The following is a 15,571-nucleotide window of genomic DNA, read 5'->3' as shown; positions in this document are numbered from 1 at the left end:
ATTAAATACCACTTATTACATTGTCATTTTTAGATTTGCAAGGCAACCTCTAGTTCTACATAGCCTGTTTTCATAGACTGCATGTAGAGCTAACAGCTGCCGCCTGGTGGCCAAAAGTACCTATAGCCTTACTTCAGGTCAAGATATGTCAGGATTTAAACACTCATTTTCACTCTTAAATCTTTCACCTTACAGAAACAAAGTTATTTATTAAAATAAACTAATCAATTTATTAACTATATATATGAATAACTAACAAAGCAAAAATTTTAAGTTAGCATGATATGTTTGAAATATAATCAGTTGTTACTTAATGAATCTCAAGCTTCCTTGCATCCTAAGAGAAACTTAATTTTACGAGCGATAGTAGTACATTTTGGCAGTTCTATGCTAACAGCCATAACTAACACCATATTTCTACCTGTGTCAAATAATTCCTATCCTATGATTTTCTACAAGTAAGAACAGTGTTTATTTTTACTATCACAGGAGCCTGTTTCCAGTGCTGTTAAAAATCTGTAGACCGTCTGATCTTTTCTGTTTTCAAATGTATTTCAAAACTGTCCTGTTTTTTAGAATTTTGAATCTTAACTCTGCTGACTAAGAAGTTTGTTTTGAGGGGACTAACATTTTTTAATCAAGTTCGTACATCTTTAGTATAGTGATGGTGACTCATTATTTAAAGTCATTTTACATGAAGCTCTTGTATAAGTATATACTTCTTATGTGTGTTTGAAATGCTTAAATTTCACCAAAGTTCATTTACTATAATTATCAGATTTTTCTAGAACCTACATATATGACTTCTCATTATTTTAATATACTATGGGGGTAAAAATGATCAGACATTTGGAAATTTTCAGTGGGAACAGGCAGCTAACATGTTGTCTTAAAGCTTGGGAATTTCTTTTTCTATTTTTATTTTATTCACTTTATTTGCCTTCCTAAAGTAGGAGAAAATAGAAAAACAAAAGAAAAGTTGAGAAACAGGCATAGAAGACAATGATATAAAGGGAAATCAGATAGATAAAAATTACAAGGTTATGGTGAGGAGAAGCTGCAATATACAATGAAGACTTATTGGCTCAACATTTCCCTTCTCATTGTCCAGATGCTTTTTGTCTGTTATTATTCTCCTCAGCCTGAGAGAACAGTTGTAGCTAACTTGGCTGAACTAAATAGAAATGTAAGGTCCTTATTCAGTTTAAGTTAAATTGATGTATTTTGAGAAACAGCAATGAGTAATGCCTGGGCTTTTATAATTAGTATGAATTAAACGTTCTATTTTGGTTTTCCTTAAAGTTGGCTACTTTGAAACATCTATGGAAAACATACTTTTTTTTTTTTAATCAGGTTTTACTGTTTTGAAGTCATAGTCAATCAAAAGTAAAAAAACTTGCAATTCTGCCTTTCAGAGTCATTTTAAATGGAACTTCATTCTGAAGAGTGAAAAATCTTATTTAAAAATTTAAATTATATATCTATCAATTCAAATGAAATTATCACATTAGTTATTTATATATTATTTCATAACAAATTACCCCAAAAGAAAGTGGTTTAAAATAACACAGTTTATGTGGGTCAATTTATCTGGGTCTTCTTCTTCAGGGTCTCTTATAAAGCTGTAGTCAAGGTGTTGGCTGCGGCTACAGCCACCTCAAGGTCCATGGGGGAAGGATTTGCTTCTAAGCTTTGTCGTTGACAGGATTCAGTTTCTTATGGATCTTTGGACTGGGGGCCTCGGTTCCTCACTGGCTTTTGGCCAGAAGTTGCCTTTAGTTTCTAGCCACATGAAACTGTCCAACATGGCAGTGTCTTCATCAAAGCCTGCCAGCTGAGAAGGCAGAAGAGAGTGTCTCACAAGATGGATATCACAGGCTTTTGTAATCTGATCTCCTAAGTGACATACCATCACTTTGGCCATTATTCTTTTCATTAGAAGCAAATCATTGGGTCCAGTCTACACTCAAGGAGATGGGATTACTCAAGGGCATGAATATCAGGAGATGGACCTCATTAGGAGCCATGTCAGAAGCTGCCTACCACAGTTATCTTGGGTGCAATACCAAAAATTCTCATTTAAGAAATATCATTTTGGGCTTCCCTGGTGGCTCAGTGGTTAAGAACCCACCTGCCAATGCAGGGGACACGGGTTGGAGCCCTGGTCCGGGAAGATCCCACATGCCACGGAGCAACTAAACCCGTGCGCCGCAAGTACTGAGCCTGTGCTCTAGAGTGCGGGAGCCATGACTACTGAAGCCCTGCACCTAGAGCCCGTGCTCCGCAATAAGAGAAGCCACCGCAGTGAGAAGCCTGCGCGCCACAACGAAGAGCAGCCCCCACTCGCCGCAACTAGCGAAAGCCCACGCGCAGCAACAAAGACCCGATGCAACTAAAAATAAATAAATAAATAAGTTTAAATCAGCTATACTTCAATAAAAATTTTAAATTTTTTTAAATAAAAAATAAATATCATTTTACCAATATGACATCATAGTTTTTAATTATAGAAATACTGGGAAAATAATCACTGATTGTTTTAGTAGCTAGAAACTGAAATTCATTAGAAACTGAAGCTTTAAACATATTATAATCTCAGAATGTATATGTGGGAAGTTAATTTAGGAGGTTATGAGATTCAGCTTCACACCAGTAGAGAATCCCTTCACAACATCTCTCACAAATGGTTTTGCCACTGCTGGATGGTGGCAGCCCGTCCATTGTGAAAAGTTGAATTTGTACAAAAATATTGTACAAATTGTACAAAAATATTGTACTTCATGTTAATTGGAGCTGACTCTTTTTAACTCTTTGTCCTAGTTGTGCTTTCTATGCAAATACGAATCTTTATTCATCTGTATTATCTTTCAGGCAAATGATACTGACAGGTTGTGTGGCATTTGCACGTCATGTTGGTCCAACACGTGTAGAAGCTGAACTTTTACCACAGTGTTGGGAACAGGTAAATAATTGTACTGGGTTTTCCCTAGCTATTGTATTCTAATTTATTATAAATGTTCATATTATCTTTTAAAAATGCTATTAGGAAATATGTGGGATATAAATTATGCTACTGTTTCTATAACCCAGCACAGTGATTTAATAGTCCTTAAGAAAGCTCCGGGATGCTTTGCTTTATTCGTTCTTCCAACAAATACTTAACACTATTTCCACTGCCAGGTACTGTTGTAGTCACTAGGGATACAGTGGTGAATAAAAGACAATGACATCCTAGTGGAGAGGTAAGAGTAAACAAATAAATGAAACGATGTCTTGTAATTTATAAACTATGAAGAAAAAAAAAGGTAGGCTAAGGGTTAGAGAGTGATAGGGAGTACTGTTTTAGAAAGGGTGGTCAGAGAAGAAATCTCTGAGAAAGGGATGTTTAGACAAGAATCTGAATCCAATGAGACAAAATACAAAAATTCCTGAGTTCAAGGATCTGAATCAAGTGAGATACAAAATATGAAAAATATACAAACTAATGAGTTCAAGGGAAAGCAAGAGGTTGTGTGTATGTGTAGGTAGGTAGGTAGATAATAGAAATCGTATCTGTATATATTGTATACTTGTATATATTACAAGTATATACAGAATATAAAGTGTAAACCTTTGATGTAGGAGGTTTATATATATTTATATTTCAACTCACTATTTACTAACAATACTTCTGGTTTTATGTTGAATTGTAATATTCCAGTCCTCGCTAGAACTCAGAATCTTTGACTTTCTAGATTCCATATTTAGGTCATTAAGTAACTTATTCTTCCATCTTAAAAAGATGGATTTCTTACTTATGAAGACAAATTGCATGGCCTTATTTATACTAGCTTTGTCACTTATTCTTAAGAAAAATTATTAGCCTCTGGAATATCGCTAAAGTTTATGGTCTTTTAGAATTCTGTTCCCATTTTCTTTGAGTATTCATTTTTTTCTTTAGAATTTAGTGGAGTCATATCTAGATTCATTATTTAAAAGGGAACATTATATATATCCATATTATCTCTGAAAATCCATATATCATCTAGAGATTATAGTGCATACTAATTTAGGGTTAGGCTGTAACCACTGAAAAGTCAAATTAACTTGGAAACAACATATATAACTTTGAATTTACAATTCTGTACAGTTATACATATGTATATGCAATTTTTAAATAGTTTTTTCCATTTTCTTCTTTTAACTTTTATTGAGATGTAATTCAGAGAGCATACAATTCATCTATTTAAACTGTACAATTCAGTGGTTTTTGTAGTCACAGAGCTACACAACCATCACCACAGTCAATTTTAGAAGAATTTTATCACCCCCCCCAAAGAAACCCCAACCCCTTGAATTGGTTCTTGTACTTAAAGATTGTTTTAGGTATTCTGGGTCCCTTGAATTTCTGTATGAATTTTAAGATCAACCTGTCAGTTTCTGCAAAGAAGCCAGCTGAAATTTTATAGGGATTGTGTTGAATCTGTAGATCAATTTGGAGAATGTTGCCATCCTAATAGCCTTTCAATCCATGAATTTTAGGATGTCTTTCCATTTATTTAGGTCTTTTAAAATTTCTTTCAGTAATGTTTTATAGTTTTCAGAATATCACTTATGCACTTTTAAAATTTATTCCTGAGTATTTTATTCTTTTTAATACTATTGTAAATAGAATTTTTTAAATTTTCTGTTTATCACCAATATATAGGAATACAGTTGATTGTTGTGTGTACATTTAATTTTGAGACTCATTTTGCTAGACTAAAGGAAAGTAAAATCGAAGTTTACATATTGCATACTATGACATTGAAACCATTTTGTTTTGAGGTTACTATTTCTGGATTAAATTTTATTCAGAGATGTCAGTTACCAACGTCTCTACCGCCACCTCTTCTGTAACCTGAATAAACATGGATATTGGTGATCTATCTAGCCGCCTACCTCCAGTTTGTTGCCCAGTAGATTGCTACATAATTTCTTTTCTTAATTTTAGGCATCCAATACATTAATGAATTATGTCACCTTTTCATATGGGAATATGAGAACAGATACACTTCTTTTCCAGTCAAAGAAAGATTTATATTCTATGAAGAAGACATATGGGAACAAAACCCAGTATGTGTCATTTTTTTGTTTTTGTTATTTTTTGTTATGGTTCAGTGTAGTCATTACAGTAGCAAAACCCCATCATCTTGCATATGCAAACAGGAATGAATTGACGTCTGCTTACTTTAAAAACAAAATCATAACACCAGTCAAGGGCTCTGGTTAAATCATCGATTAATTTACGTCCTAATCCCTGAGGTAAAAAAAGAGGACTGAGCAATCATTCCTGGCACATATTGTAGACTGTATCAGTAAATATCTAGAAGCTGGGTCTTCCAAATTTAAAAATATACTAATGTTGCTAGGGAAGGAGAATGTTGCTCCTGACATCCTAAGGAAAGCTTAGTCTTGGGCAAGCCCACAATCTCTAGACACCTTGCCATATTTTCATCTTTGCTTTATCTTCTTTCTCTTTAACAGGTAACCCCTGTGACCTCATTTTTTAGGCTCTCCCTGATTCCCTTAATCCTGATCCAGGTATAGGGATCCCCGAAGTGGAAAAGAAAGAAGCTTTATTGCATTCCTAACAGGATTTATGGTGAAAAATAATTCTCTATTGGAGGAAGGGAGGGTATGTTGTTTATGCTTGATTTATTTATTTTTTACTCTAGATTAATCACAAATACCCAGAAAGAAGATTGCTTGTGGCGGAATCTTGTGGAGCACTGGCACCTTACCTTCCTGTAAGAATTGTAATTTTTTCTTAAAAACCTTTTTCTTCCTTTTGTAACAATAGAGAAACCTTTTTTTCAGGTGTCTAATTATACAGTTGAATCCAAATTCTGTCCTAACAAAGGAAAAAGATGAGCCAAAAAGAGAAGGCTCACATTGACACGATATGGCACTGCAGACAGATAGGTACATTAACCATTGATTTTGCATGAGTATAAATATATTAAACCTCATCAGCAATTCTCAAAGTGTGGTCTGAGGACCCTGGGGGTCCCATGAGATGAAAATTATTTTCATGAGAATATTGAAACATTTTTTGACTTTTTCTCTGTGTTGACATTTACACTGTTAGTGCAAAAGCTGTAATGGGCAACAATGCCAGTGCATTAGCACTGATCAAGGCAGTGACACCCAAATAGACAGATAATGATTGTATTCTTCGCTGCCATGCACTCTCAGAAAAAGTCAGTTTCACTTAAAAATAAGCTTGGTGAATCAGTAAAATTATTAATTCTACTAAATTTTGACCCTAAGTATGCATCATTTTAATATTCTGTGTAATAAAATGGAAGATACTCATATCAAGCCCTTTTGCTGCATTCTGAACTATGATGGCTGTTTCAGGAAAAGCACTCGAGTTGTAAGCTAAACCAGTTTTAGTTGACAGACCACTAAAAAAAGCTGTGGTTATTCAAACTTGGGATTTTGACAGACATTTTCATGAAAATGAATGAAATGGAACCTGTCATTTCAAGGAAAACAAGTAGACAGCATTCATTGACAGTGATAAAACTGGAACTTATAAGTGAGAACAAGAATTTTGGAAAACTTGTATTCACCACTGTGAGCTTGACAGCTTCTATTCTCATCAGAAGAGGCTATGAAAATACCTCTCCCTTTTTCAATTATATGTCTGTGTGAGGCCAGATTTTCTCAAATACTTCAACCAAAACAGTACAACACAGTTGAATGCTGAGCAGTTAAGAGGATCTATCTTCTTTTAAGTCAGACATCAATGAGATTTGCACAAAATATAAAACAACACCATTCTTCTCACTAATTTTTTGATTAGTTATTTTCATTAAAATTATAATTTCATTATTCATGTTAACCTTTAATGAGTTTATTTTTAATGATTAATCATTTTTAATTTCTCTTATTTTATTTCTGATATGATAAATGTCAATAGATATTACCCACCCAAACAAAAGCTGTTTGAGGTGCTCATTAATTTTTAAATGACTAAAGGAATCCTGCCACCAAAAGATTGAGAACCACTGCACTGTTGTGCCCCTTTTAGGTATCTTCCCATAGGTCAAGGGCTTAGAAGGGGTAGAGAAATGAGGTGACATCAAAAATTATTTTAATTTAAACAACCATAGTTTAAAGCAGAGCTTGACAAAATACAGCCTGGAACCAAATCTAGTCCACAGCCTGTTTTTACAAATAAACTTTTATTGGTACACAAGCACACCCATTTGTTGTGTATTGTCTGTGTCCGCTATCACACTGCAGCAGCAGAGCTGAATAGCTGCAACAGAGACTTTTTGGCCCCAAAGCCAAGAGTATATACCATCTGGCCCATTACAGAAAGTTTGCTGACCCCTGCCTTAAAGGGTCCTTTCTGTAAGATTGTTCTTTTAAAGGGGTACAAAAATTGGAATTGTATAATACAGGAGCTGTTTATGTTGCATTTACTGTTACCTCATAATCTTTGGTGAAGAGTGAGAAACCAATAGTCAATTGTCTTTTTAAAAAGTAAAATTTTGGGGCTTCCCTGGTGGCCCAGTGGTTGAGAATCCACCTGCCAATGCAGGGGACACGGGTTCGATCCCTGGTCCAGGAAGATCCCACATGCCGCAGAGCAACAAAGCCCATGTGCCACAACTACCGAGCCTGTGCTCTGGAGCCCGCGAGCCACAACTACTGAGCCCATGTGCTGCAACTACTGAAGCCCACACGTCTAGAGCCTGTGGCCCACAACAGGAGAAGCCACCACAATGAAAAGCCCGCGCACCGCAACGAAGACCCAACACAGCCAAAAATAATAAATAAAATAAATTTTAAAAATAAATAAATAAAAATTTTGGGTTTTTATTCAGAAGAATATAAAGAATAATTCATAGTCTCACTTCCAGTAACATTTTTTTTATTTTGTTAAAAATAAATTTTCATGCAGTATAGAAAAGAATAAAATGAAAGTCAAAGACTTCCCTGACCCTAGTCATTATCCCCAAAGATTACATCTTTGGGTAATGATTTTTAATTAATACTTACAGAGAATAAAAATTTATGCATATTACCAGCTTGCATTTTTACATCCTTTAAATTTTTCTTACCCAGAATTAATTACTCTGTGTGTTAAAAGAAGCAAAATACAGAGATATTAACAGTATGTGAAATTTAAAAATGTACACAAGGGAATCTTCATTTTTAAATTTCACAAACCATTAATACCTGTGTTTCTTGCTGCTTTTAACATTTGCATTTTTTATTTTGACAGTGTTAAATTGCCCCCAACCAAGATAGCACAGATTGTACTCCTGTCAACAGTGCGTTGGAGTTCTTATCTTACCATACTTCAACTGGGCATAATCACTTTATTTTTAATGTTTGCCTATCTTTTAAGAGAAAATTATCTTATTGTTGTGATACATGAGTGAGTTTGAGCATCCTATTATTTATTGTTCCAAGACAGAGATGAACATCACATGCTATCAAAGAAGAAGGAAACTGTTCCACACTGCTCCTAGTACTAGAATGCTAAGCAGTATTAATAATGGACTTAATGTTTCCTACATGGACCTCCACTTTCTTGTTCCCCACTGTAACTGGTAACAGTAAAACCTCAGTGTGGTCATGGCTTAAATGGAGTAAAGCATCCTGACTTGTCCTGTGGGTTCCCTTAGCATGCTGAAACTAACTGCCACAGTTGACCTCAGGCTAGATCATTGCAAAGCAAATACCCAGCTGAAGTTTACTCACCTCTGTCCTTTTGCCTGTGCTGATATTAACCAAAAAGCCCTTTTAATACACTTTAAAAAAAATTGGGGGGAGCAATTTTAGCCTAAAGGATAAATAAACAAGGCTGTACCAAAAGGCATATTCACCAACCTAAATGTAACCAAAATTTGCTAAACTTAACATATATTTTTGTCTCTAAAAGTCAAAACAAAAGCTAGGTCATTTAAAAATGTCTTTTAAGACTTTGCTTTGCATACCAGATCACACTGTAAATTTATGAAAATGATCATATCCTTTTATTTTAACTATTATATGTAAAAGTAACTTAAACAAGTTTAAAGCATTTTATAAATTTGTCAACTTACAATAATGGTACAAAAAAAGAGGAGGAAGGGCAAGAATTTGTATAACAATAACACTTTATTCTAACCTCAGACATTAATTAGGCTAAAACCATGGGGAAAAAATTGTGTGAAATTAAGACACAACAGTGGTTGACATTATATTAAATAGCATCTGAAAATATCAACACAGTTTTTTAAGCACTTTTAAAGTTTACTCTCATGTTTCATCATCCTGTTTTAATATTTTTTCTCAGTTCTTCAGAAAACAGAACACCAGGATTTTATGTTTCCATACTCCTACCCCAGGCAAATGTTTTGCTTACCAGAGTGATTTTTGTAATCCCTCCTATTGTTATGACTGTCAGTGCTCTTATCTGAGTTGTACAGGTAGTGGTAGAAGAGTCATTGTCTGTTTATAGCAGAGTGTTGACTGTTGATTGGCCAAAAGGGCACTGTAAAGGTTTGAGGGATTGACACATATTTAGTAAAAATACAAAAATATGCTGGGAGATGATTAATACCAAGTTCAGGGTAGATGTTATCTTTAGAGAGGGAGTTGGAGGAAGGGGGAGAGGGTGGAGAAGAGTGATATTTCAGCTGTATCTCTAATGTCTTATGTCTTTCAAAAATGAGGACTTGAAGCAAACATAGCAACATGTTAATATATATTTAATCTAGATTTTGAATACATGGATATCTCATTTTCTATCCTTTTCTGCTGCTAGTGTAAATAAATAGTAAAACATGTTCCTGTTTATTTTCAGAAAGAAATCCGTAGCTCCTTGGTTCTTTCAATGTTGCAACAGATGTTAATGGAAGATAAGGCAGATTTGGTAAGAGAAGCTGTGATCAAAAGCCTCGGTATCATTATGGGATACATTGATGATCCAGACAAATATCAACAGGTATGTTTTTCAGAACGAATCCCATTTATTTCATTATAAAATTCCAAATAGTATAATATTCCAGATCTCTGATTCAGATATTCTATAATCTATAGTAGGGATGGCAGACGTGTCAACTTTAACCGGTTGAAGTTGGCTGCCTGGTTTCAGTTCTGCTATTTCAAGGAGGAGATGCTTTGATTCATTTATAGTATCTGACACAGCTTTCTGGCGGTAAATTGGCAACAAGTATGCCATGTTACCACCCTTTCTCTTTGGTTTTCCCATCAACGGATAAATGACATTTTTCTTTAAAGAAATTGGGAAGGATAGGATTATGAATGGTTTTCTTTCTTGCTTAAAATGTCTGCTACATGTACTGCAGTGTATATTTATTACATATTATTATGTTTTTTAGGTTTTTTTTTTTTTAATCTACATTTTGCCTATTTCCTTTTGGCAGGGTTTTGAACTGTTGCTGTCAGCCTTGGGTGACCCCTCAGAAAGAGTAGTTAGTGCAACACATCAAGTATTTTTACCAGCTTATGCTGCCTGGACTACAGAACTTGGAAATTTACAGTCTCATCTTATACCTACATTGCTGAACAAGATTGAAAAACTTCTCAGGGTAAATACTTCCTTTATTTATATAGTTAATAGAAATTTAAAAGGTGTGTTCTAAGGCATCTTGAGAGAATGTTGGGGGAACAAAGACAGAAAGTACCACTTAGCGAACATTCTAATTAACTACCTGTTAAAGACTCTGTTGGTCTGGAGCCAAGGGAGATTTGAGGAAGTTTTGCTTGACTGAAGCTAGAGGAGAAAGAGCATGGTCTGCCTTTTTTTAGCTAAAATAGCACCTTTGTGGCACTAACTCGTATACTATTCACAGTGCTACCTCTTCCTAGCCTCTTCTGAAGACTTAAATATTTTAGATAAAGTGTCAGCATCAGTTCCCAGAATGCAGAGATAACTAAAATATGAGCCTCTAAAGTTTTCTTATTTATACAGTGTCAAAATGCGTTACCTTTTTTTCACTGCAGTAGTTCACGTCCTGACTTTTTAAAGGGAACTTTCCATTCTTCCCAAGTAAAAGAATTGAAGAAAAGTTGAAGAAACAATAGAAACTTCTTGTTCTAATTTTTGTATTAAAAGTCTCTTTTAAAGTCTAGAAGAAAAACATTTCTTTAATGCGTATTGATTATGTACCATTAAGGTAGATACTTTATAAAGTATGTTATTTCATTCTTATAACCATTTGAATTATATTTTGTTTTTTGTGTGGAAACTGAGTGTTAAAGTAATTTGCTCAGGGTCCCAAAGCTGTCAAATGACAGAACCAGGATCTGATATCAGTCTCTAAAACCAAACTCTTGCCCTTTTTACCCCCAGATTTTAAAGGCTCTTAACATAATGTATTTTAACTACTCTGTAGATAGTCTTATATGTATACACGTGTATTCATTTAATTTAAAAATTGGGCTATTTTTTCTATAAATTTCAAAATGGGTGTTAAGAAAACTATAAATAGACTATACTGAAGTACTCCTTTTTATGAAACCTAGGCAATTTTTTTAAGTATTTTTTTTTTAATATTTGCATTCCTTCTATCTGAGAATTATCCGTACCTGGTTTTTTTGTTTTTTGGGGTTTTATAAAATTTTATTTATTTATTTTTGGCTGCATTGGGTCTTCCTTGCTGCGCGCGAGCTTTTCTCTAGTTGCAGCGAGCCAGGGCTACTCTTCGTGCAGTGCGCAGGCTTCTCATTGTGGTGGCTTCTCTCGTTACGGGGCACAGGCTCTAGGCGTGCGGGCTTCAGTAGTTGCAGCACGCCGGCTCAGTAGTTGTGCCTTGCGGGCTTTAGAGCACAGGCTCTGTAGTTGTGGCACACAGGCTTAGTTGCTCCGCGGCACGTGGGAATCTTCCCAGACCAGGGCTCGAACCCGTTTCTCCTGCACTGGCAGGCGAATTCTTAACCACTGCACCACCAGGGAAGCCCTGTACCTGTTTTTTTTTTTAGTTCAATTTCATAACACAGCTAATTCCACATTGTTGCTAAACGTAGCTGCAGTATTCAGCACACAAGGTAATTCTTACATGAAGAAATTAACTAATTTAGAACTTGATAGTAAAAAACTAACATATCTGATATTTCTGACACAGTTGTTATTTATAATATAGTAATGACATCTCAAGTGGATTTGAACAGCAATAAATGCTTTCCTCTCTAATGATTCTATTTTTCACTTTAATATTTGGTTTCTGTGTACCATAGTGATCCTTTTACTCTTTTTTTTTTTCTGTTATCTCTTTCTTTTGTTTTCTTTTGACATTTCTTCTCCTACATTTTATCTATACATTGAATTATTTGAAAGTGCTTCCAATGCTGGCAAATACAGTTGTCACCAAATCTATAAAAGAAGTTAGGAATAGCAAGTACTCCTGCTCGTTTAGCAGTTGAGCATTTAAAATGATTCCTGTGGCTCACTTTAATTTCTTTAACCTGACTTATAAAATGTCAAAAGATAAGACCCTCTTAAAAGAAAAAGACCTTTAAAAGACGTTCCATACAAATGAAATGACTGATGTTCACCCTAAAGTTTTCCATACAAAAGATTCTATTACTTCCACAATGCCTTAGTACTTCACATTTTCTCATACTCAGAGAAATTCAGAAAAGATTCATGGTCATCTCCATTAGGTGTGATGCTTTGAGTCTAACATACATGTCCTTAAATGTCTTATTGTTTGCCACAGAAAGGAAGAACATCATAAATACATAACCTCAGAAGTCTAAAGTTAGCTTTCACCTCCTTATATTTCAGGAAGGAGAGCACGGGCTGGATGAACATAAGCTCCACATGTATCTGTCTGCCTTGCAGTCCTTGATCCCATCTCTCTTTGCATTAGTGCTCCAGAATGCACCTTTCTCCAGCAAAGCCAAGCTTCATGGTGAAGTGCCACAGATAGAAGGTACTGAACTTAAATTATGGGAGGAAGATGTAGAATATTAACAGCTTAGCTTTCCAAAGAATCGTTTCTGATTAAAAATGTAAAAGTCACTTTATATGACAGCATAATTACTAAAATGTATTATACATGTGGAACTGCATGGTCGTAGATTGTATGATATCTGGGGTGAACTATATGGCTTCATCTTTTATGGATAAGCCTCGTGGTAGTGTTTTATACTATTTGTACTTTCTTTCCATTCTTAATCTAGAGCCTTTTATTATAGCCTTTTTTTCAGTGTTATAAGACAGAAATAAACGTTTTCTTTCATTAATAGAGCTGAATTAATAGTTACCAGGACCAGTTTATGAAGCTTTTCATTTCCACTTTCTTTATATTTTTTCTTCCCCAGCTATTTCATCTTATTTTCAGTAGGGGAAGGTAAATGTAATTACTCTTTCCTGCTATGTCCTTGATAGGAATATAAGCATACGCAGCACAGTTTCTTTTTTTTCCAAAAAAAGAATATGATTTATTTTCAGAAATACATGAAATTGATAGCAAGAGCCAGTATTTTCTTAGCTCAAAGTCTAGCTAACTAGTAAGTGACCTTTGATCCATGGTACGTGGTAGCCCCACTGCACCTAACCCCCAGGATAAACGGCTACAGACAAGTTATTACTATGTATGAGATTCCTTTGCAGCTTTTTCAGATTTGTGAATTAGCCGTGTCTCTTACGGGCTTCTGATAGACAAAAGAATTATACCATTGAGAAAATCAACACACAGTGTTTTTAGAATTATAGTTTTCATGTAAAGTAAACAGGGCTACCTATAATCTTTGGGATATGAAGCAGTGTGTCCAAGAATACACAAAGCACAGCATAAAAATGGTGTATACTGTTAGAATGCCAGTTTTACTTCGAAAATTGAGAATGGATGGGGTAGAGTTAGTTTAATATTTTTTAATGATATTGAGGAGAATGAAAATTCAAACTTTTAAGATAAATCTTCATAAAACGCTCACAGCTGGCTACTTTAGGTTCTACCCCTTCACTCATTAAGACACTTCATCTGCCTAGGGACTTTCCTGTCTTTCTAATTCCCTCTCTTTTTCTTTCTATCTTGCTGTATTGTTCTGCTGGGGCCAGCATAACGAAGTACCATAAACTTAGTACTTTAACAGCAGATATTTATTGTTTAACAGTTCTGAAGTGAACTCTCTCGAAGTCTGAGATCAAGGTATCAGTAGGGTTGGTTCCTTCTGAAGGCTGTGAGGGAAAAGCTGTTTCATGCCTCTCTCCTCGCTTCTGGTGGTTTGCTGGCAATCTCTGGTGTTCTTTGGCTTGTAGATACATCACCCCAGTCTCTGCCTTCACCTTCACATTCCGTTCTCCATGTGTGTGTGTGCACACACATGCACTTGTCTCGGTCCAAATTTCCCTTTTATAAGATCAGTTATATTGCATTAGAAGTCCACGCTATTCCAGTATGACTTCATCTTATCTAATTATATCTGCAACAACAATATTTCCAAATAAGGTCACATTCTGAGGTTCTAGGGGTTCGGACTTCAACATATAAATTTTTAAGGGAGACACAGTTCAACCCACAGCACTTGCTATCATTCATTCATTTAGCAAATAATTCTTAAATGTCACCTATTGCGTGCCAAGCACATGTTAGAGATTAGATAGAAAATTTTCAAAACTACTTTACCATCCTGAACATATTCCTTCTGATGTTTATGTGACCTTTCCTTGTGATTATGTCTTTATCATGCCAAAAATAATCTTTTAAGTTCTTATTGACTTAATTTGACCCTCTGACTTTTAATAGTAACTGTAAATGTTAATGTTATTATTCTCACATGTAGGGTATAATACATTTATTATAAATGAGGAAATATTATATCCTTATATATCTATATATATATATAGATCTATCTATATATATAGTCTATCTATATATCTATGTCTCTGTGTCTATCTGTATGTCCATCTGTATAATTTGGGATACAGTTTATTACAAGTGAAGATTTAATAGTTTTCTTTTACATTATGAAAATTCCAGAGCACTAGCTAATATTTATGTCAGGCACTATTTTAAACACTTGGGATACACTCATAAACAAAACAGACAAATATCTCTGCCATGAAGAGCTTACATTCTAGTGAGAGGGAAATACATTGAAGAGTCATAACAGTTGTTATTTTGCTGGATTTGAATAATTGTGGTAATTTTTTGACAATAAAATACCTATTAAAATGGCATTCTGGGGACTCTTCTGTATGGTTACAAGTTAGATGCTTAAATTTTTTAAAATCTTTTTAAATAGAATAATGTTTTGAGATCCCTGAACCATTCTGATTGCTTATCTGTTAGAACTGAGTTATCCAAGTAATTGCTTATTTCTTGACATTGTTTTGCTTCTATTGGACCTAGCTTTAAATCTTTGGACCTCACTTTGCCTGTAATAAATCTTGACATTATCTGATTTACTTTTAACTGTTCCACTATTTTTCAATAATTTGTCAGTATTTTTGAAGGAATAATATATTGATACATTCCATCATAGTATCGCAGATTGTGACCAATATGATATAATCCTTTTTGAAATTATCAGATATGCTTCAACAATATAGAAGTATGAAGTACAGATATCCCTC

General features: G+C 34.6%; 1 protein-coding gene across 6 annotated transcripts in view; it reads left to right on the top strand.

Annotated features, from left to right (window-relative positions):
- RELCH (RAB11 binding and LisH domain, coiled-coil and HEAT repeat containing) overlaps positions 1-15,571 on the top strand; it is a 121,958-nt gene that overhangs the window by 66,149 nt on the left and 40,238 nt on the right. For all 6 annotated transcript variants that reach the window (XM_067698903.1, XM_067698902.1, XM_067698901.1 and 3 more), the window contains 5 exons: positions 2,872-2,962; positions 5,697-5,768; positions 9,830-9,970; positions 10,413-10,577; positions 12,776-12,923. In XM_067698903.1, coding sequence (XP_067555004.1) covers positions 2,872-2,962; positions 5,697-5,768; positions 9,830-9,970; positions 10,413-10,577; positions 12,776-12,923 — 617 coding nt within the window. The remainder of the gene's footprint in view (positions 1-2,871; positions 2,963-5,696; positions 5,769-9,829; positions 9,971-10,412; positions 10,578-12,775; positions 12,924-15,571) is intronic.

The sequence above is a fragment of the Pseudorca crassidens genome, chromosome 12 (genome assembly GCF_039906515.1).
Source record: "Pseudorca crassidens isolate mPseCra1 chromosome 12, mPseCra1.hap1, whole genome shotgun sequence".
Lineage (NCBI taxonomy): Eukaryota > Metazoa > Chordata > Mammalia > Artiodactyla > Delphinidae > Pseudorca > Pseudorca crassidens.
This window is presented reverse-complemented; position numbering and strand designations above follow the sequence as displayed.